The following is a 24,357-nucleotide window of genomic DNA, read 5'->3' on the forward strand; positions in this document are numbered from 1 at the left end:
TGGACTTGTTGGGCTGAAGGGCCTGTTTCCACACTGTAAATAATCTAATCTAATTCCCTTCACAAGTGCTGCTGGACCTGCTGAACTTTGCCAGCAACTTCTATTTTTGTTGCAGTAATTTATCTTGTTTAAAGTGGCATCAGGTTCTGTATGTTTATTTTTAATGCAATTTGTAAAATTCTACTTGCTGCATTATTTTGAATAAAATGTGAATGCAAGTAAAGTTGCCAAAATAAAGTTTAGGCTAAATACAAATTAAAGTTTTGGTTGTGGAGAGCCACGCCCCCTCACTGAAGGGCTTGGTAATCGCCGGAATCACTCGGGTCAGGTTCGGCCTTACTCGGGCCGCTGGGAAGTTTCGGTCTCACTCGGGAGACTGGGGCCGTCGGGAAGGTTCGGCCTCACTCGGGAAATCGGGCTTGCGGGAAGGTTCGGCCTCACTCGGGCGTCTCGAGCCGGTGGGAGGATTCGGCCTCACTCGGGCGTCTCGAGCCGGTGGGAGGATTCGGCCTCACTTGGGAGACTCGGGCCGGCGGGAGGGTTCGGCCTCACTCGGGCTCCTCGGGCCGGCGGGAGGATTCGGCCTCACTCGGGCGACTGTGGCCAGCGGGAGAGGGTTCGGCCTCACTCGGGCGACTTGGGCCTGCGGGAGGCTTCGGCCTCACTCGGGCGACTCGGGCCGGCGGGAGGGTTCGGCCTCACTCGGGCTTACGGGAAGGTTCGGCAGTGGCCGGTCGCCGCTCGGCGAAAGGACGATGGAAGCGAAGGGAATCGGCATGGAGTCGCCTGAAGTGACGGCGGTTTCGGTGATGGGGGAAGAACAGATCGACATTGCCGAGCAGCTGCCGAGTACGGACGAGGGCGGCTTCGCAGGCAAGTGCGGCTAGGGAGGGGGGGGGGGAGGAGCGGCTGGATAGGAATAAAAATTAATAGTGCCGGCCGGGCTCTGCAGTTCATGAAACAATAAATAAAATTAAATGAAGCTGCAGCGGCAACAACCGGCCGTTTAGGCTCGGGAGGCGACATTAAAATCCGAGAGGAGCCGATCAGGTCCGAAGGGGTTCGGCTTACAGCTGTCCACACGATCCAAACGGAATTATTCTAGTCGGCTGTCTGTAGTTTAAAGGTGATGGAATCACCTGGCTGAACGAAAATAGATCATTGGCAGCAGGATGGGAGATATGGGGAAAGTGGTTGGGGAGTAAAGTTATGGGGTAAGGTTTGTGTAGGTTGGAGCAGGGAGTAAGGGGGGGAGCAGTGGGTTCTGGCTGTGATTCTGGGGTAAGGGTTGGGGTGCGGGATGCTTTGTGGGAGAGATTATCAGGGGTAGATGAGAATGTGAAATTTGAAACAGAATGGTCATGATCTTATTGAATGTTGTAGTCTCTAGGGAAGGTGTGATTTAGGGAATATCAGGATTTACCCAATCTGTGGATTGGGTTGAGCTGGGAGATTGAGGTTGAGTGGTTAGATTCCCCTGTGTTAAAAGACTTCATGCAAGTTATTGCCTTGTGCTGTCATCATCCTTTTTTATTGAGGGACTGCTACACACACTAGGCTGATTGTATTGGTAGCAAAATGCTTTGAAGTTGTCTGATGTCTATAATTCACTACCTCACACAATTCTCAAAACTCACGACAGATTGAAGTTCCTTTGTTTTCTGGTTTGTTTTCTTCACTCGTGACCCCTGAATCATTGTTGCAAAATTTGCTGGATTGAATTTTTCCTGCCTTAACATTCCAAGGAGACCACCCAAACAACATTTAACTGGTAAAATAAAACAAAGAACACAATTAAAATATAAAACAGAGTTAACATTTTGAGTCCCAAAACATTCTGATGAAGGGTCGCAGAACTGGAAACATTAACTGTTTCTCTCCACAGATGCTGTCAGATCTGCTGACTTTCTGTACAAATTTCTGTTTTTGTGTGTTTCAACATTTAGCCAGACCTGTCACTGCTCAGCTTCTAAGAATGGCACTGAACTCTCTGACTGGTGAGGACACTAAACACTAGACCAAGGAGTCACTGAAATTTGTTCAGACCAACAGCAATTTGAGCACCTGGTCTGGCTTCACTGACTAACTGGAGTCACTGACCATTCATACGTAATCTTGACTGGTTGATTAGAAGTGGCGAGAATGTTTTAACTGTATTTTACCACTATGTAATCAATCTATTTTTCTGAACCAGAGAAATTGTGTGTTTGATGCATCCTCATGACAGAAAAGTATCCCAAATCTTATGGCTCTCAAATTGTTTTCATCTTAGTTCAATTTCTTTAGGTCATTAATGTCCTTTGAGAAAGATTAGCTACTATCCTTACCTGGTCTGAGCCTATATGTGACACAGCGACCTGCTTGGGTTTTCACTGTCCAATGAGATGATTGAGTTCGCCACTTAGTTGTGTCAAACTCATAGTGATGACAACTGTGCATAGTCCTGACTAACAATTCAACACTAACGCCAAAGTTGGGAGGTCTGTCCCACGGATTAGTCATGTAACAGCTTGTCCTAGTTACTGTCACAGAATTGTCAATAGCCAATGCTCCAGTATCTTTCATCACCTTTCCTAGGTATGTCCTGTCAAACCAGCAGGGTTGACCCATCAGAAATGTTAGAACCCAGCATGACAGGAAAAAAAGTTTAAGTGTTTGCGACCATGTTCAGCAAGAAGTGCTGAACGATGAACTGTCTCCACCTACTCCTTAGTTTTCCATCATCACAGATGCCAGCCAATTTGATTCAGAAATGGTTGAATACACAAGGCACAGCAAAGCCTATAGATCCTGACCATGTCCTGACTCCAGGATAAACCATGTGCCAAGTCAAGCTATTCAGGACATCCACAACATTGACATCTACTCAAAAATAGGAAAATTGTGGAAAGAATGTACCTGGGTAAAAAAGGCAGAACAAATGTAGCTGGGTTAAAAAAAGCAGGATGGTATGGTGGTTAGCGCTACTCCCTGTGTCTCAGTGGGTTTCCTTCAGGTGCTCCAGTTTTCTCCCACAGTCCAAAGATGCGCTGGTTAAATGTATTGGCCACACTACACTGCCCTGCATTGTCAAGGAATATACTGGCTTGGTGGATTAGCCATGATATAGGGTTATGTGGATAGGGTGGGATGCTCTTCAGAGGGTCAGTGTAACTCAATGGGCCAAATGGCCTCTTTCCTCACTCCAGGGATTTCATGATTATATAAAATCCACTCCTGACTAATTACTATTATTGGTTTACTCTCAATCAGTAAAATAATGGAAGGTACGTTGTTCCTCTCATCAAGTGGCACTTATTTGGCAATATAGGGCAGCAGATGCATGGGAACACCAGAATCTGTAAGTTTGGCTTCAAACCACACGTTATCCTTTGTTGACATGCTTTGTCAGTCGGTCAAAATCCTGCAACCCCCTAACAGCACTGGATGTAGTTGCATCATATTGCCTGCACACGTTCAAAGAATACAGTTCAAGACCATATTAAATGTGTGTCTATTAGTGATATCCAACATCACAAAAATGTATTAAAAAATGGATTGTGCTGGCTGATCATTGTCACTGATTCCTAAGGTAACAATCTACATCTGTTCTCGATCCTGAATCCATCTTTGATCACAAATAGTCTCCGGCATTCACATTTCACGAGTGGTTGGAAATATCACAGAGAATGGAACATTTCATTTGCATTTTGTTTAATGCACCCACCTTTTTGGGACTCTTCAGTAATTCTAAGCCGAGAGGTAGGTAAGTGCTGGGATGTGGGGGCAGGTTGCTATTCTGTTTAGTTGATGTGTGGGGAAGATAGCCTGTATGTTTCTTGTATAATTTTAAGTGCTAATACAACTATAGATTAGGAAAGGGGAGCGGTACAACCAGACCTGAATGTCCTCCTACACCATTCATTAAATGTAAGCCAGTGAAGAAGACAAATGGTACATTGGCCTTCATAGTGAGAGAATTTGAGTACAGGAGCAGGGATGTCTTACTGCAATTGTGCAGAACTTTGATGAGATTACACCCGGAGTACTGGGTGCAGTTTTGGTCTCCTATTCTGAGGAAGAATGTTCTGACTATGAAGGGAGTACACCAAAGGCTTACCAGACTGATCCACGAGGCGACAGGACTGACATATGCAGAGACTAGATCAGATAGGTCAATATTCACTGGAGTTGAGAAGAATATAGGGCGAACTTATAAAACCCATAAAATTCTAACAGGACTAGACAAGTTAAGTGCTGGAAAGATGTTTCTTATGTTCGGGGAATACAGAACAAGGGTTCATAGGCCATTTAGATCTCAGATGAGACATTTCTTCACCTAGGGAGTGGTGATACTGTGGAATTCTTTGCCACAGGAAGCAGTTGAGGCCAGAACGCTAAATGTTTGCAAGAACAAGTTAAGTATTATTCTTAAGGCTAAAGAAATCAAAAGTTAAGAATGGAAAGTAGGAATAGGTTGCTGTGTTAAATGACCAGCCTGATTCTATTGAATCAGTTTTGAAGGGCTATATGGCCTACTTCTGCTTCTGTATTCTATGTTTCAATGTTAAGATTCCCAAGGACTCCTGGGAACATGATATTCTCACAAGAGGGGGAGAAAGTCTGTTCAAGATGTGGGATGGGGAATGGCGAAGAACCTAGTTGTGGAAATCTCCCAGTATTCCTGGGAGTGAGTTGGTCTTCTCTCTACAGTGTGTTTGATGTTCTGATGGAATGGAATGGTTTGGGAAGTCCCTGGAGTTTGTCAGTAATACACGAGTTGGGGCATCCAGTTTTTGTCAATGTTCTGCGGAAGTGGGCAGGTTTGTGCAGCTCCTGGGAATATGTCAATATTTCAGTTGAAACTGATCTGACAGTCCAGCAAGAAACAAGACACAGACTAGCATTTCAAACTCTGAGATGGGATACACAGTGCACCATCAGTGTGGAATATCTAATGATTTCTGACACATGGAAGAATTATGCACGTTATTTTTACTGGTGGGGAAAACAGTTAATAGTTTATTTTCCCTGGTTTCTGGGTTCCAGAAGTGACAACGGTGACTGTGGGCAATATGACTGGACCTGCGGACAATGTTTTTACAACGTCTGTTGCGAATGCCTCCATATCAGAGCATGTACTGGTAAGTAATTTCATTTACTCATATGTAGTCTTACATATCCCATTAGCCATGAGGATCATAAGCTACCATTTCTGTTACCTCCAGCGAGCTGTCATGATCAGCCATGTATTTCCTTCTCCTTCCTTGTCAGCATTCCACAGGGACCATTCCCCAGGGACATCCTGGTCTATGCCTCCTCCACTCCCAACATCTTCCCTCAACCCCACAGCACCTTAAAAAGCAATCACAGAAGATGTAACACTTCTCTGTTTACCTCCTCCTTACTCAGGCCTCCGCAATATGTCCCAGATGAAGCAGCGATTTACTCTGTTATGGACCAGGCCGACCCCCTCAAAACACTTCAAAAAAGTGGCCCAGACCCTCACTTTGCTGGTTATTTTAAGTCGGTGTAATGCAGATATTACAGGAGTGATGCAGCTGGTCAACCACTTAGTTTTAAACAAACAGAATTTATTTCCAATATTACCGAATGATATGCGAACAAAAGAGCCATAGATTCCTAGAGATGTACAGCATGGAAACAGACCCTTCGGTCCAACCTGTCCTTGTCGACCAGATATCCCACCTGCCAGCACCCGACCCATATCCCTCCTAACCCTTCCTATTCATATACCCACCCAAATGTCTTTTAAATGTTGCAATTGTACCTGCCTCCATCGCTTTATCTGGCAGCTCACTCCATACACGTACCACTCTCTGTGTGAAAATGTTGACCGTTAGGTCTCTTTTATATCTTTCCCCTCTCACCCTAAATGTATGCCCTCTAGGGTCGGTGACTGCTTTGCAGAACACCTTTGTTTTGTCTGTAGAAATGACCTTGGGCTTCCAGTTGCCTGCCACTTTAACACACCACTGTGTTCCCATGCCAACGTATCTATCCGCTGCAGTGCTTCCGTGAGGCTCAGCATCTCATCTTTCACTTGGGGATACTGCAGTGTTTAGAAATCAACATTAAATCAAATAACATTTGAGCTTGATTGTGTTCTACCATGTTTTTTTACCTACCCTGATCCCTGGTCTTGTGATGACATGGGTTACTTTCAGCACAACCTGCCCATTTTCTCCTACTCTTAACTCTCATCATTTATTCAGATTCTGTTCTGTCTTGACTTACAATCAACAATTATATCTGTCTACCACTTTCATATCTGTCTTTTTCTCTGTTTCCATCTATCCATTCAGTTTTTCACCTCCCACCTTCTGCATAAATACTACTTCTTCCAAGTTGCTATCAGTTCTGATGAAGTCACCTGACCCAAAATGTTAACACTGTTTTCTCCCCACAAATACAGTCAGATATGCTAAGTTTATATAGAAATTTCTGTTTTTGTGTCTTGCATATCCCATGTTTTTATATCAGTTTAAATCTATTGTGTATTGGAATAGTATGTGTCTATTTCTGACAGCTGGATTTCTGTCAGTGGTAGCCATGGTTCAGAGATAGCACTGTTACTTCTGTTACTCAGGAGACTGTTGGTTCAAGTCTCACTTGAGAGACATAATCCAAACACCAGACTGAAATTTTCAGTGTTGCCAGCAAGCGATGTTTGCGTCCCACGTGTAAATTATTTAGTGCGTGTGGGGGGTCATACACAAGACTCTCAAAGGACCGATACTGAGGGAGCACTGCAGTATCATAGGGTAATACTGCAGGAACATTAGACTCTGGTAGTACTGTGGGAATGCAGGACTTGGAGAGGCAATGCTGAAGGAACACTGGAATCATGAGCAGTATTTGAAGGAGTGCTGCAATGATGCAGTATTGAATGAATGCTGTGCATTTTGAGTCAAGGTCTTTTTGATAGTCTGCACTCTCAAAGGATGTAAAAATAATCTGTGGCACTTTTTGAAGGAGAGCATAGGAGGTCTACCTAATGTCACAGTCAATATTTATTCCTTTACAAACTGCATTAAAAGCAGATTATTTGATCATTATTTCATTTCTGTTTATGGAATCTTGCTAGTCACAGATTGGTTAGAGACAAAACAAATTGCACATGCTGGAATTCAAGACAGACCAGCAGGAGGCTGGAGGTGACCATGTTTGCTATGTCATTGCAATTCTTGATTGGCTGTGAAATTGTTTTGGATAACATGAGTTTGTTAAAGGTATTAGATAAAATGAAGTTCTCTCTTTATTTAAATAATTGACTTGTTCTCTTATAATTTCTTTATATACTGGTTTGGTTTCCATCTCCTCCTCGATATGACTACAGAGTTCTTGCTCCTGTCTTGCTGCCTGCTTTATGGCTGATTCCCAGATTTAATTTTCTCCTTCCCATCCACAGAACTTTCACATTATTCTCATCTGGCTTAGGTGACTACGTTTCCACTCTTTTTGACATAGAAAAACATTGGGACAAAAAGTTGTTTGTTCTATCGTTGTGAAGTGACTTAAATCCCTCCTATCTTAATCTTGACAGTCTGGATCCTAACAGTTTTCCAGTTACCTTGAACAGTATCACCAAAACAGGTTAATAGATTACTTATCTCATCAATGTGAGAGTGCTGTACACACATTGGCTGTGTTTACCAAATTAGAGTTATTAAGCTCTGGTGTACACTTTACATACTTCATGATTTCAGAATACAGTAATATAAATGCTTTTGAGAAACAGAAGAAGCGAATAAGGTGAGAGGTGATTTGAACAAAGTGTTCAAAGTAGGAGAGGTTTGACATGAAATTGTTTCCAGTGATAGGAGGATCACTTAACCAGATGTCATATATTTAAAATAATTCACAAAAGGACAAATTTCTTTTGATACACACTGAGTTATTGTGACTTAGAGTGTACTGCCTGAGAACACAATAGACGAAAGTTCAATAATACTGTTTTGAAGGGAATTGGATAAATAGCTGAAGGAAAGGATTTTACTATTCAGGGCCGCTAAGGAGACGCAATAAATATCAATGATGATGATATTGTGAGAATAAAGAACTAGTGAAGAAATAAATAAGTGACAACAATCTAATTCATGCCAAAAATAGCAAACAGTGAAACTTTTTTAAAATGTAAAAGTTTGTTACTACATGGAACGTCTAGCCAGAAGTGGAGAAGAGCAAGTTGCAAGTAATATTTTGAAAGGCATTTGGATAAATATTTGAAAAATTAAAATTTCAAAAGGTATCAAGTACAAATGGAGGAATTAATGACCTTTCTTTCTGCTGCAAAATTCTATGGCAGATGGCTGAAAATCTCTTGGAAATAGCCAAGAGGCAAAAAGGGATGTTGATATGAGACTAGGAAGAATTGTCCCAGGTGCAGGCAGGAGCCCCTGGGGAAGAGTACAGGGAAACTTGTTCCAGCCTGGGAGATCCTGATACTGATGCTGAATGTTTCACTGTCAGGCATCAATTATTCCACAACAGTGCAATGCAATTTTCATTAAAAGCCTAAATGTCCAGTCTTAACAACCCAGACTTTGGACTGAGGACATGCTGTAAACCATAAATAGTCACATTAGCATCCTCTCAGGCTCAGGACTTCCACATTTCTGGCTTTTCTTGACACTTGACAGAGCGTTAGATGTTAGCATTAGAGATTATATCCTTGAGGCTTCACAGAAAGGCATTCTTAAAAAAAACCATAGAAACCTAAACATCATGTCGGCTGAGGCCTATAGGACCATAGGACATGGAAGCGGAAGTAGGCCATTAAAACCATTGAGTCTGCTCTGCCATTCAGTGACATTGTGGCTGCTGTGATAATCCTCAACTTCATTTTCCTGCCTTTTCCCCATAACTCTTGATTGATTTACTGATTGTAAATCTGTCTATATCAACTTTGAATATACTTCATGATCCGCCTCTTCGGCCCTTTGTGGTACGCAATTCTACAGAATCACTACCCTCCTGAAGAAGGAATTTTTCCTCATCTCTGTCTGATATAGGCAGCTCCTTATTCTGTAATTGTGCTGATTGGACCTAGACTCTCCCACAAGGGGAAACGACCTTTCTACATCTACCCTGACAAGATTCCGTAAGAATCTTGAACAAAATCAGAAATTGCTGGAGAAATTCAATAGGTCTGACAGCATTTGAGGAGAGAAGCAGGGTTAAAGTTTTGAGTCCAGTGACCCTTCTGAAATGATAGTAGCTAGGAAAAGGTGGTATATGTTGAAGAAGGCGTGGGGAGAATATGAGTGAGCAGATATTTGGGGATGGAGCCCAGAAAGAGAGAGAAAGACAGGTTGTCGGCAAAAAGATGAATGATAGTATGTCAGAGAGCAAGAAAAGCTGATAATGGGGGACCATAAGTAGTTGAAATTGGGTTGGCTGTGCTGAAAGCAGTCCACGTTATCAGAGGGTCTTGAGTCTGAAAGAGGGTAAAGGAGGTCCTCTAGCTCTAAAATTCTTTATTGTGACATTGGGACCTGAAGACTGCAGGGTCCCAAGAGGAAGATGAGATGCTATTCTTCCAGCTTGTGTTAAGCCTCACTGGAGCATTGCAGCAGACTTGTGACAGACATATTGCTCAAAGTACACTGTGATGTGTTGATGTGATATACAACTGGAACCTTGGGGGTCATTTCTATTCTTCCCACCAAAGTGAACAACCTCAGATTTTCTCTCATTATATTCCATCAGCCCAGTTTTTGCCTACTTATTTTACCTGTCTATATATTTCTGCAGCCTCTTTGTAACATTCTCACCCACTTGCCTTCCCACCTATTTTTGTGTCATCCATAAATTTGGCTACAGTACATTTACTTTTGTCATCTAAATGATTAATATTGATAAATATTGTAAATAATTGTGCTCCTAGCATGATTCCTATAGCATTCCACTAGTTACAGATTGCTACTCTGTCATAGAAGGTAGGAGTAGAAGTAGGCCACTAGCCCTTCAAGCCTGCCCTACCATTCACTTTGATCGTGACTGATCATCCAGCTCAATACCCTGTTCCTGCTTTCTCCCCATACCCTTTGATGCATTTAACCCTAAAAATTGTATTTGACTTGTTCTTGAAAACATTCACTGTTTCAGCCTCAACAACTCCAAAGATTCACCACTCTGTGGGCTTAAGTGTCTTACCCCATATCCTTTGACTGTGACCCCTGGTTCTGGACCTCCTGGTCACTGTTTTCCAAGTGTTTTGCTAATAAATCTTTTATATTTGGATATAGCATTTTCCCTACTACTTAGGTCAAGCTAACTGACCTATAATGAGATGCTTTTTTCCCCCTATCTTTTTTAATGTATGTAAGTTTGCTTGTTGAGCTGGGAAGTTCATTTTCAGATGTTTCATCACGATACTAGGTCACATCATCAGTGAGCCTCTGGTGAAGCACTGGTGTTAGTGACCCGCTTTCTATTTCCTTGGGTTGGTGATGACATTTCCTGTTCCTTTTCTCAGAGGGTGGTAAATGGGTCCAAGTCGATGTGTTTGTTGATAAGAGTTCTGGTTGGAATGCCATGCTTTGAGGAATTCTTGTGCGTGTCTTTGTTTGACTTATCCTAGGATGAATGTGTTGTCCCAGTCAAAGTGGTGTCCTTCCTCAAATGTGTGAGAGGATACTAGTGAGAGTGTGTCATGTCTTTTTGTGGCTAGAAAGACCCTATACAGACAAGAAGCAAAACTAATGCCATTTACAAAATACCTTGCAAGAACTGTAACAAACACTACATCGGACAAACAGGCAGAAATCTAGCTTTCAGCATCAGAGAGTGTTGAATATTGCTGAACACTGAGCAATCAGTGAACATTCCCACTTCTACCTGATAATGGAAGAAGGTAATTACTGAAGCAGCTGAAAATGGTTTACCCTAGGGCACTATCCTGAGGAGCTTTTGTAACAACCACAGTTATATTTTTTGTTCTCTGTATTACTACAGGCCGTGGAGAGTTTTCCCCTGATTTCTATTGCCTCCAATTTTCTCGGGCACTTTGATGCCACCCTCAGTCAAATATGGCTTTGATGTCAATGCCTGACACTTGCACCTCACCTCTGGAATTCAGTTCTTTGCACTTGAGACAAGGCTGTAATGTAGTCAGGAGCTGAATGAACCTTTGCAAGTCAAAAGTGAGCATCAGTAAGCAGGTTATTGCTGAGCAAGTACTGCTTGATTGTGTCAGTGACTCCTTCCCATCCTGATCAAGGTTAGACTTGGATCGCAGTATTTTCACAGGACATGCGTGGGCAAACTTTCACATTGCCAGATAGATGCTAATATTTTAGATATACTGGAACATCTTGACTAGGAAAATAGCTAGTTTCGGCACCCAGATCTTCAGTATTATGATTGGAATATTCTCAGGGCTTGTAGCTCTTTGCAGTATCCACTACCTTTAACCAATTCTTAATTCACATGGAATGAATCAGATTGGTGAACACTTGACATCTGTGATAGTGGGGGCTTCCAGCAGTGGTTGAGATGAATCATCCACTCTTCACTTCTGGCTGAAGACAATAGAACCATAGAAACGTTATTCAGCCTATTGTGTCTGCACTGGCTAAATAAACCAGCTGCCCATTCTAATTTCACTTACTAGCACTGATCCAAGGCATTGGAGGGTACAGTGCTCCACATACAGATCTAGATTTCTTTGAAATGAGTTGAGGTTTCCACCTCAGGCAGTGAGTTCCAGACATTCACCGCCTCTGGGTGAAAATCTTTTCTTCTTGTGTATTCTCTAATCCTTCTAGCAACCACCTTTTAAATGTTTGTCCCTTAGTAATTGACATTACCGCTAGGAAAAACAGGTCTTCCCTGTTCTCTCTATCAAAGCCCCTTGTTATTTTGTACACCTTGATTAAGTCACCCTTCAGTCTGCTGTGTTTTAATGTAAACAAATCTATCCAGTTTTTACTCAGCCCACACTTCCCCCCTCACCTCCACCCAAGGCCCCAAAGGATCGCTCCACATCCAGCAGAGATTTTCTTGCACCTCCAAATACCTCATCTACGGTGTCCATTACTCTCAATATAGTCTCCTCTACATTGGAGAGACAAGACGCTAACTTGCGGAACGTTTCAGAGGAGATCTCTGGGACACATGCACCAATCAATTCCACTGTCCTGTGGCTGAACACTTCAACTCCCCCTCCCACTCCACTGAGCACATGCATGTCCTGGGCATCCTCCACCACCAAATCCTAGCGGCTCGACACCTGGAGGAAGAACATCTTCTGCCTTTGGACCCTTCAATCACATGGGGATCAATATTGATTTCACCAGTTTCCTCATATCCCCTCCCCCCAACTTATCCCAGATCCAAACCTCCAACTTGGCACCGCCTTCTTGAACTGTCTCACCTGTCCATCTTACTTCTCACCCATTCGCTCCACCCTCCACTCCAACCTATCACCATCACACCCCACCTTCAACTACCTATCATATTCCCAGCTACCTTCCCTCCAGCCATACCCTACTCCCATTTACCTTTCAGCCTCCTTGGGACAACCCCCCCCCCCCAACATTCCTGATGAAGAGCTTATGCTCGAAACGTAAGCTCTGCTGCTTCTCAGATGCTGCCTGACCGACTGTGCTTTTCTAGCGGCATGCTTTTTGACTGCAATTTTCAAACCCTGGCTGCTTTCTTGTAGATCTCTTGTGTAGTCTGTCTAGAGTAATTATATCCTTTGTACAATGTACTGATCAGCCCAGTTGTGGTCTGACCAGTTCCTTGGATAGTTTCAACTTTAAATCCCTGCTCTTGTATTTAGTACCTCATCTAATGAAGGAAAGCATCCCATATGTAGCCTTCACAGCCTAGCTACCTCTGTGCGGCCATCTTCAAGGACTTGTGTAATGCAGCCCAAATTGTGTCACTTCCTGTACTCTTCTCAAAATCCTCCCTTTTGCTTTGTTTGCCCTCGCTAAATGTGTAACATTTCACTTATCCAGATTCAATTCCATTGTCAGTTTTCTAAACGTTCAACCAAACTATTGATATCTGAATGCAGGTTTGCTCGCTGAGCTGGAAGGTTTGTTTTCCAACGTTTCATCACCATACTAGGTAACATCATCAGTGAGCCTCCAGGGAAGCACTGGTGGAATGGTCTGCTTTTTATTTGTGTGTTTAGGCTTTCTTGGGTTGGTGATATCATTTCCTGTGGTGATGTCACTTCCTATTCTTTTTCTCAGGGGGTGGTAAATGGGATGCAAGTCAACATGTTTCTTGATAGACTTCTGGTTGTAATGCCATGCTTCTAGGAATTCTCATGCGTGTCTCTGTTTGGCTTGTCCTAGGATGGATGTGTTGTCCCAGTTGAAGTGGTGATCTTCATTATCCGAATGTAAGGATACTAGTGAGAGTGGGCCATGTCATTTTGTGTCTAGTTGATGTTCCTGTATCCTGGTGGCTAGTTTTCCACCTGTTTATCCAGTGTAGTGTTTGTTATAATTCTTGCAAGGTATTTTGTAAATTGCATTAGTTTAGCTCGTTGTCTGTGTGGGGTCTTTCAAGTTCTTTAGCTGCTGTTTTAGTCTGTTGGTGAGTTTGTGGGCTACCATGATGCCAAGAGGTCTGAGTAGTCTGGCAGTCATTTCCAAAATGTCTTTGATGTAGGGGAGGGTGGCTAGGGTTTCTGGACGTGTTTTGTCTGCTGTTTAGGTTTGTTGCTGAGAAATCGGCGGACTGTGTTAATTGGGTACCTGTTCTTTTTTAATACACTGTATAGGTGATTTTCCTCTGCTCTTCGTAGTTCTTCTGTGCTGCAGTATGTGGTGGCTCATTGAAATAATGTTCTAATGCAGCTTCGATTGCGGATGTTGGGATGATTGCTTCTGTAGTTCAGTATTTGGTCCATATGTGTTATTTTCCTGTTTGAAGTTCCCTATTGGCAGTTTGTTTTACTGCGACATCTAGGAATGGCAGTCTATTGTTGTTTTCCTCCTCTTTAGTGAATTTTATGCCAGTAAGAGTATTATTGATGGTCTTGAAGGTTTCCTCTAATTTGTTTGTTTAGTGATGACAAAGGTGTCACCCATGCAGCGTTCCCAAAGTTTGGGTTGGATGGTTAGCAGAGCTGTTTGTTCACCACAGGAAATGACATCACCAACCCAAGGAAACCTAAACACACAAATAAAAAGCAGGCCATACCACCAGTGCTTCCCCAGAAACTCACTGAAGATATTACCTAGTATGGTGACGAAACATCTGAAAACAAATCTTCCAACTCAGCGAGCAAACTTACATCCAGAACCTCAACCTGAGCTACAAATCTTTTCAAAACTCATTAATATCTCTCTGTAGTAAACAGTCATTTTTCAATATCAAGGCAAATTTCTGTGTTGTCTGTAAATTTCCCAAGCATGCCTCCCACATCTAAGTCTCAGCATAAATATATAGCACAGTCAGCAAGGGACCTAACCTTAGCATTGTGGAGCACCATTTGAAAAACATCCACTGACCATTTGCCTCTGTTTTCTGCCACTGAGCTAATTGTGGATTTGAATTGACTCATTCCACTCTATTCTGTGGAAGTGCACATTTCAGCTTTGTTTTTTGTATTCGTTTGCTGGGTTCCCCATTGTTGAGAATATGTATATTTGGTTTAATAGTCCACCGCCATTCACTGCTAAATGTGGGAGGATGTCAGAGCTTGGATGTGATCTGTTTCTTGTGACATCAAGGCATTCCACTGATACTTGCATTGCTTGACATGGTTCAGCAGATTAACTGTTCACGTTTAGGAATACCTTTTGCTGGAATTCCCTCCTGTACCATTCATTGAACTAGGGTTATTTATGATGGGATGATAATGGTAATACAAGGCCATGAGGTTACAGATCGTGTTTGAATACAATTTTGGTTCTGCCGATGGCTCTCAGTTCCCATGTGGATGTTCAGGTTTAATATTTTGTTTAAAGTCTATCCTACTTAGCACTTTGATAATGCCATACAACTGAATGGAGGGTGTTCTCTGTGTGAAACATAGAATAAAGGAGCATTAATTGGCCATTCTGCCCTTCGGGATTGCTGTGATATTTGAATATGATCATTGTTGATTATCCAATTCAATAGTAGTCTTGTTTTTCTTCCATGTGCTTTGATCCTTTTAGCCCCAGGTGCTATGTCCAACTCCTTCTTGAAATCATAAAATATTTTGGCCATACTACTTTCTATGGTCGCAGATTTTACAGGCTCATTACTGTCTGGGTGATAAAAGTTCTCCTTATCTCAGTCCTAAATGGTTTACCTCATGTCCTTAGACAGTGACCCTGGTTCTGGACTCACTCGCTATTGGGAGCATTGTTCCTGCATCTACCCTCTCTAGTCCTGTTAAAATTTTATTGGTTTCTATAATATTCTCTGCCTAAATCTTCTGCACTCCCGCGCATATAATCCTAACCAATTCAACCTCTCCTTACATGTCAGTCCTGACCTCCCAGACATCAGGCTGGTAAACCTTTGCTGCACTTCCCCTATAGTAAGATCATTGTTCCTTATATAAGGAGACCAAAACTGCACACTGGTGTAATCTGATCAAGGCCCTGTAAACTTGCAGTAAGATATCCTTGGTCCTGTACTCAAATCCTTGAGTGAAGAAAATACTTATTTCCTCAATAATGACTCTGCAGTAGCCACTGCTTCTGATGCTGTCATGGGTAGGTAAATTGGCAAGAGTGATGTTATTGGATTTTCCCTTTTGTAACTTCCCTCAGCACCTGCTACAGAGCTATTTAATATTTACGTCCTTGCGAACTCAAGCCAATGTATTAAGATCTCTTTCGAGCTAATCTTGGTGATGCACATTTAAGTTACCCACCCAGAGTACACTCTGTGTCCCTGGTATTTTTGTGGTTCTTCCACTTGGTGGAGGAAAATTTTAAGAATATTGATTGGTCAACTGAAAGGGTGGTGTGGTAGGTGGTAAACAGCAATAAGATTGTTTCTCCATACTTGCTGTAATGTATGAAACTTCAAGGCCTGGTGTCAATATTTAGGAGTCCCAACAGCAACTCCCTCCTGACTGTATGTCCACTTTGCCCTGTTCTGTTAGGTCTGTCCTTCTGTTAGATTAGCACACTCACCCAGGGATGGTGATAGTGATGTTGGTGTCTTTTAGGTATGATTCCATGAGCATGACCACATCAGGCTGTTATTTGACTAGTCTGTGAGATTTCCTCTCAAACTTCGCATAGGCATCCAGAAGTAAGCAGGGCTTTGCAGGATTAGACAAGGATATGTTTGTTGCTGTGATTTCTGATGCGTAGATAGTGCCGAGTAGCCTATCCAGTTTTATTCATTTTTGCCATTTTAGTGTCTGTCACAACTGAGTGACATGCTGTGCCATTTCAGAGGCAAGTTAAAAGGCAAGCATGTTGTTGTGGGACTGTGTTCATGTATGAGTCAGACTGGGTAAGGATGGCAGATTTCTTTCCCTGAAGCAGATTTTTAAACCGATGTTTTTAATAACAATTGGCAGTGTTTCTACATTTACAACAATATTTTATAATTTCAGATTTATTAATTGATTTTTATATTTCAGCTGGTAGTGTTCAAACCACGGTCCCATTGACTATGGCCTGTGCAGTACTAGTCCAGTGCATTAGTATTATGACACTACCTTCCCATTAGTTGGGACTGGTAGGTTTTAAGCAAATGAATAGGGGATGGGGAAGAAGAAACAAAATTAAGTTCTGACATAGGATGGAGGGCAGGAGAAATGAAATGCCAAGAGGCTTCTGGGTGCAAGACTAGAGAGTGTGGTAATGGGACAAGTAAAGAAACAAAAGGAGTGTGTTGGAGAAGATGTGAATGACTGAATCATGGGTGACCAAATGGCAGAGAAAGAGCAGGAAGGCAATTCAGGTGTCCCCTGCAGTCATGTCCCTCCAAAATAAGTATACCATTTTGGATACTGTTCGGGGAAATGGCTCACCAGGGGAAGGCAGCAGTAACCAGGTTCATGGCACTGGCTGGCTCTGCTGTTCAGAAGGGTGGGAAAAAAGAGTGTGGAAGGGCTATACTCATAGAGGATTCAATTGTAAGGGGTGTAGATAGGCGGTTCTGTGGTTGAAAACGAGACTCCCAAATGGTATGTTGCCTCCCAGGTGCAGGGTCAGCTGCAGAAAATTTTCAAGTGGGATAGTGAACAGCCAGTTATCGTGGTGCATATAGGCACCAATGATATAGGTTAAAAAAATGGGATGAGGTTCTGCAAGCAGAATTTAGGGAGTTAGGAACCAAGTTAAAAAGTAGGACCTCAGAGGTAGTAATCTCAGGATTGCTACCTGTGCCATGTGCTAGTCAGGGTAGAAATGATGGAATAAGCTGAATGAATGAGTGGCTTGAGAGCTGGTGCAGGAGGGAGTGGTTCAAATTTTTGGGACATTGGGGCTGGTTCTGGGCGAGATGGGACTATTACAAATTGGACGGTCTCCACCTGGAACAGACAGGAATCAGTGTCCTTGGGGGTGCTTCTGTTAACGTTGTTGGGGAAGGTTTAAGCTAATTTCACAGGGGGATGGGAACCAAATGAGGAGGTTAGTGGACAGGAAAGAGGGAGTAACTAAAGCTCATAAGGAAATAGATAATGAAGTCAGCGTGACAAAGGGGAAGAGTAGGCAGGGAGCAGATGATGAACGCAAAGGGACTGGTGGTCTGAGGTGCATTTGTTTTAATGCAAGAAGTATGGTAAGTAAGGCAGATTAACTCAGGGCTTGGATTAGTACCTGGGATTATGATGTTATTGCTATTACTGAGACTTAGGTGAGGGAAGGGCATAATTGGCAGCTAATTATCCCAGGATATCGATGCTTCAGGCAGGATAGAGGGGAAGGTGAAAGGGGTGTAGGAGTTGCACTACTGGTCAAAGAAGATATCACAGCTGTGCTGAAGGAAGGCACAATAGAAGACTTGAGCAGTGAGGCAATATGGGCAGAGCTCAGAAATAGGAAGGGTGTGTTAACAATGTTCGGGCTGTACTACAGGTGTCCCAACAGCAAACGTGAGATAGAGGTACAAATATGTAAACAGATCATGGAAAGATGTAGGAGCAATAGAGTGGTGGTGATAGGAGATTTTAATTTTCCCAACATTGAATGGGATTCACTTAGTGTTAGAGGTCTGGATGGAGCAGAATTTGGAAGGAGCATCCAAGAGGGTTTTCTTGAGCAGTATGTCCATAGTATGTCCACCAGTCCCTTTGCGTTCATCATCTGCTCCCTGCCTACTCTTCCCCTTTGTCACGCTGACTTCATTATCTACTTCCTTATGAGCTTTAGTTACTCCCTCTTTCCTGTCCACTAACCTCCTCATTTGGTTCCCATCCCCCTGTGACATTAGCTTAAACCTTCCCCAACAGCGATAACAGAAGCACCCCCAAGGACGCTGATTCCTATCTGTTCCAGGTGTAGACCATCCAATTTGTAATAGTCCCATCTCGCCCAGAACCAGCCCCAATGTCCCAAAAATTTGAAAGATATAAAAGAGACCTAAGGGGCAACTTTTTCACGCAGAGGATGATATGTGGATGGAATGAGCTGCCTGAGGATGTGGGGGAGGCTGGTACAATTGCAACATTTAAGAGGCATTTGGATGGGTATCTGAATAGGAAGGTTTTGGAGGGATATGGGCCGGGTGCTGGCAGGTGGGACTAGATTGGGTTGGGATATCTGGTCGGCATGGACGGGTTGGACCGAAGGGTCTATTTCCATGCTGTTACATCTCTATGACTCAATGTAAATAGTCCAACTTGGGAGGGGGCCAAACTGGACCTGGTGTTGGGAAATGAGCCCGGCCAGGTGGTTGAAGTTTCAGTGGGGGGTTACCTTGAGAATCGTGATCAAAATTCCATAACACTCAGAATACTCATGGACAAAGACAAGAGTGGTTCTAAAGGAAGAGTGCTAAACTGGGGGAAGGTCAACTATACCAAAATTAGGCAGGAGCTTGGGAACGTAGATTGGGAGCAGCTGTTTGAAGGTAAATCCACATTTGATATGTGGGAGGCTTTTCAAGAGAGGTTGATTAGAGTTCAGGAGAGATATGTTCCTGTGAAAATGAGGGATAGAAATGGAAAGGTTAGGAACCATGGATCACAGGTGAAATTGTGAGACTAGCTAAAAGGATAAAGGAGGCATACATAAGGTCTAGGCGACTGAAGACAGATGAAGCTTTGGAAGAATATTGGGATTGTAGGACCAATGTGAAATGAGAAATTAAGAGGGCTAAAAGGGATCATGAGATATCCTTAGCAAACAGGGTTAAGGAAAATCCCAAAGCCTTTTATTCATATATAAGGAGCAAGAGGGTAACTAGAGAATGGGCTAGCCCACTCAAGGACAAAGTGGAGTCAGAGAAAATGGGTGAGATTCTTAATGAGTACTTTGCATTTGTATTCACTGAGGAGAGGGACATGGCGGATGTTGAGGTCAGGGATAGATGCTTAATTACTCTAGGTCAAGTCAGCATAAGGAAGGAGGAAGTGTTGAGTATTCTAAAAGGCATTAAGGTGTACAAGTCCCCAGGTCCGGATGGGATCTATCCCAGGTTACTGAGGGAAGTGAGAGAGGAAATAGCTGGGGCTTTAACAGATATCTTTGCAGCATCCTTTGACACAGGTCAGATCCTAGAGGACTGGAGAATTGCTAATCTTGTCCCCTTGTTTAAGAAGGGTAGCAGGGATAATCAAGGTAATTACAGACCTTTGAGCTTGCTGTCAGTGGTAGGGAAGCTGCTGGAGAAGCTACTGAGGGATAGGATATATTCCTATCTGGAAATAAATGGGCTTATCAGTGATAGGCAACATGGTTTTGTGCAGGGAAGGTCATGTCTTACAAATCTAATAGAATTCTTTGAGGAGATGACAAAGTTGATTGTGGGAAATGATGTGGATGTCATATACATGGACTTTAGTCAGGCGTTTGATAAGGTTCCCCATGATAGGCTGATGGAGAAGGTGAAGTTGCATGGGGTGTTCTAGCTAGGTGGATAGAGAACTGGCTGAGCAACAGGAGATAGAGAGTAGTCGTGGAAGGGAGTTTCTCAAAATGGAGACCTGTGACCAGTGGTGTTCCACAGGCATCTGTGCTGGGATGACTGTTGCTTGTGATATATAAACATAAATGATTTGGAGGAAGGTGTAGGTTGCCTGATTAGCAAGTTTGCAGATGACACTAAGATTGGTGGAGTAGCAGATAGTGAAGGGGACTGTCAGAGAATACAGCAGAATATAGATAGATTGAAGAGTTGGGCAGAGAAATGGCAGATGGAGTTCAATCTGGGCAAATGCGAGGTGATGCATTTTGGAAGATCCAATTCAACAGTGAACTATACAGTAAATGGAAACTTCCTGGGGAAAATTGATGTACAGAGAGATCTGGGTGTTCAGGTCCATTGTTCCCTGAAGGTGGCAATGCAGGTCACTAGAGTGGTCAAGAAGGCATATGGCATGCTTTCCTTCATCGGATGGGGTATTGAGTACAAGAGTTTGCAGGTCATGTTACAGTTGTATAAGACTTTGGTTTGGCCATATTTAGAATGCTGTATACAGTTCTGGTTGCCACATTACCAAAAAGATGTGGATGCTTTGGAGAGGGTACAGAAGAGGTTCACTAGGATGTTGCCTGGAGGGAGGGTGCTAGCTATAAAGGGAAATTGACTAGATTAGAATTATTTTCATTAGAAAGACGGAGGTTGAGGGGGGACCTGATTGAGGTCTACTAAATCATAAGAGGTCTAGACTAGATGGAGAGCAAGAAGCTTTTTCCCAGTGTAGGGTACTCGATTACTAGGGGTCACAAGTTCAGAATGAGAGGGGAAAAGTTTAGGGGAGATATGAAAAGTTCTTCACGCAGAGGGTGGTGGGTGCCTGGAACGTATTGTCAGCAGAAGTGGTAGGGGTGGGAACAATAGCATAATTTAAGATGTATCTAGACAGATACATGAATAAGCAGGGAGCAAAGCGATACAGATGCTTAGAAAATAGGTGGCAGGTTTCGATAGAGGATCTGGATTGGCGCAGGCTTGGAGGGCCGAAGGGCCTGTTCCTGTGCTGTAATTTTCTTTGTTCTTTTGTTCTTTTGTTCTTTGTTGATGCACAGATTTGCCCAAAAACAAAGAAAGGGGAAAGCAAGATAATAAATCTAAAACCAAAGGTGACAGATGCTTTTGATGAGTCAAATTTTGATACGTCAAATTCATCAAAATTTATAAAACAGCAATCAAAAAGGTTACAGTTTCAGTAACACAACATCCCTTTACTTTCAGCACTCACATGCTGAGAGTCTGTTACTTTCAGTAGCTGACATTTTAAGTGATTTTCAATTTTAACATATGTAGTTTAATTATATTTTATCCAGTTACTGCAATGCAAGGAACAGAATTCAGTAACCTCACAGTTTGAAATTCCCTGCTCAAATGTTGTTTATTTTGATTTTTCTCAGTCGGGAAGAACTACACTTCAGATTGGAGAAGGACTCCCCACCGACAAAGCAACCCTAATAGTAGTTCACACGGATGGAAGCATTGTGGAAACTACTGGACTGAAAACACCCAGTGCACCGATAACTCCAGGTAATGTCCTATGCTGCTCACTTCTCAGTACAACCAGTAGAAGGAGTGCTTGCTGTGGGATTGAGTTTCCATGAGAACTGCATGGAAAGATTAAAAATCACACAACACCAGGTTATAGTCCAACAAGTTTAATTGGAAGCACTAGCTTTTGGAGTGCTATTACTTCATCAGGTAGTTGTGGATTTCACAATTGTAAGACACAATTTATAGCAAAAGTTTACAGTGTGATGTAACTGAAATTATACATTTGAAAAATACCTTGAAAAATACCAAGTCATGTATGGAAAGGAGCACTCCTTGGAGATTATGGTTTAAGATTAAATGTGATTGATTTTCTATTCATGGGCAGTACCTGTCTTTTTTTAAACAACTCAGATTTTATGTCTTCAAGATCTCTGACTCTGCAACCCATGCCCCCTTCATTATAAACTTAATAACCACTTGCATTTCTACATCAATACATCCAGAGGTGCTTCACAAGAACATTATTGAACAAAACATTATTACCAAACACACACAAATGATATTAAGAGTGTGCAAAACTTGATCAAATAGGTGGCTTTTAAGAAGTGGTTTTAATATTGGAGAGTTTAGAGGGTGGAATTCCGGACATTAGGGCCTTAGCAAATAGTGGCCTGATTCAAATCAACTGTGTGCAAATGGCCAAGTATCTCTGAGGATCATAGGGCTGGTAAAGGTAAGATATGGAGTAGTTACACCATAAAGTACCATAAATTAAGTTTTGGATCCACCAATTTTTACGTATTTGTTTACAGCACTTTTTAACTTTCTTCCTGATTGTAAGCTTGCCACCTGTTCTTCCTCACAGTTTTAAAATGAAGCTTTATCACATTCCTGTGTCTAAGGATATAATAATAAAAGGTACAAAACATTATTTAGGCTACAATTAGAATACTGCATTTATGATGAGCTTGGAAACTTTTTTTATTAAAGGGAATTTTGTTTGACAAATTTATGAGCTATTTTTGAGGATGTACATTTAGAACATAGAACATAGAACATGACAGCGCAGAACAGGCCCTTCGGCCCTCGATGTTGCGCCGCCCTGTCATACTAATCTGAAGCCCATCCCACCTATACTATTCCACGTACATCCATATGCCTGTCCAATTACAACTTAAATGCGCTTAAACTTGGCGAATCTACTACCATTGCAGGCAAAGCATTCCATACCCTTACTACTTTCTGAGTAAAGAAACTACCTCTGACATCTGTCTTATCCTTATCTCCCCTCACTTTAAAGTTGTGTCCCCTCGTGTTTGCCATCCCCATACTTGGAAAAAGGCTCTCTCTGTCCACCCTATCTAACCCTCTGATTATCTTGTATGTCTCTATTAAGTCACCTCTCAACCTTCTCCTCTCTAATAAGAACAGCCTCAAGGCCCTCAGCCTTTCCTCGTAAGACATTCCCTCCATACCAGGCAACATCCTAGTAAATCTCCTCTGCACCCTTTCCAAAGCTTCCACATTCTTTTTATAATGCGGTGACCAGAACTGTACACAATACTCCAAGTGTGGCCGTACCAGAGCTTTGTACAGCTGCAGCATAACCTCCTGGTTCTTGAATTCAATCCCTCTATTAATAAAGGCCAAAACACTGTATGCCTTCTTTACAACCCTGTCAATCTGGGTGGCAACTTTCAGGGATCAGTGTACATGGACACCAAGATCTCTCTAAGAGAAAGTGAGGACTGCAGATGCTCGAGATCAGAGCTTAAAAATGTGTTGCTGGAAAAGTGCAGCAGGTCAGGCAGCATCCAAGGAGAAAGAGAATCGACGTTTCGGGCATAAGCCCTTCCTGAAGAAGGGCTTATGCCCGAAATGTTGATTCTCCTTCTCCTTGGATGCTGCCTGACCTGCTGCGCTTTTCCAGCATCACATTTTTAAACCAAGATCTCTCTGCTCATCTGCACTCCCAAGAATCCTACAGAGATTAGCCCAGTACTTTGCATTCCGATTACTCCGGCCAAAGTGTATCACCTCACACTTATCCACATTAACCTCCATTTGCCACCTCTCAGCCCAGCTCTGCATCCTATCTATGTCTCCCTGCAACCTACTACCTCCTTCGTCACTATCCACAACTCCACCAACCTTAGTGTAATTCGCAAATTTACTAACCCACCCTTCTAAGCCTTCATCCAGGCCATTTATAAAAATGATGAACAGCAGTGGACCCAACACCAATCCTTGCGGTACGCCGCTAGTAACTGGACACCAAAATGAACATGTTCTATCAACTACAACCCTCTATTTTCTTTCATCAAGCCAATTACTGATTCAAAATCCCACAATTCCATTCCTCCGCATTTTGTATAATAGCCTGCTGTGGGGAACCTTATCGAACTCCTTGCTGAAATCCATATACACCACATCAACCGGTTTACTCTCATCTACCTGTTTGGTCAGTTTGTCAAAAACGTCAATAAGATTCGTTAGGCACGACCTACCCTTCACAAAACTGTGCTGACTGTCCCTGATCAGATTATTATTTTCTAGATGGTTATAAATCCTATCTCTTATAACCTTTTCCAACACTTTACCAACAACTGAAGTGAGACTCACTGGTCTGTAATTACCAGGGTTGTCTCTATTACCCTTTCTGAACAAGGGAACCACATTTGCTATCCTCCAATCCTCAGGCACTATTCCTGTAGACAATAATGATTTGAAGATCAATGCCAAAGGCTCTGCAATCTCTTCCCTTGCTTCCCAGAGGATCCTAGGATAGATCCCATCTGGCCC

At 42.6% G+C, this 24,357-nt stretch overlaps 1 protein-coding gene across 1 annotated transcript in view; it reads left to right on the forward strand.

Annotated features, from left to right (window-relative positions):
- Positions 1 to 356: 356 nt before the first annotated feature.
- The window catches only part of LOC140493691 (deformed epidermal autoregulatory factor 1 homolog), a 66,986-nt gene continuing 42,985 nt past the window's right edge, over positions 357 to 24,357 (forward strand). The window contains exons 1-3 of the mRNA XM_072592425.1: positions 357 to 873; positions 5,029 to 5,123; positions 21,462 to 21,591. Of these exons, the coding sequence (XP_072448526.1) occupies positions 756 to 873; positions 5,029 to 5,123; positions 21,462 to 21,591 (343 nt within the window). The 5' untranslated portion in view covers positions 357 to 755. The remainder of the gene's footprint in view (positions 874 to 5,028; positions 5,124 to 21,461; positions 21,592 to 24,357) is intronic.

Source organism: Chiloscyllium punctatum, chromosome 22, assembly GCF_047496795.1.
Source record: "Chiloscyllium punctatum isolate Juve2018m chromosome 22, sChiPun1.3, whole genome shotgun sequence".
NCBI classification, from domain to species: domain Eukaryota; kingdom Metazoa; phylum Chordata; class Chondrichthyes; order Orectolobiformes; family Hemiscylliidae; genus Chiloscyllium; species Chiloscyllium punctatum.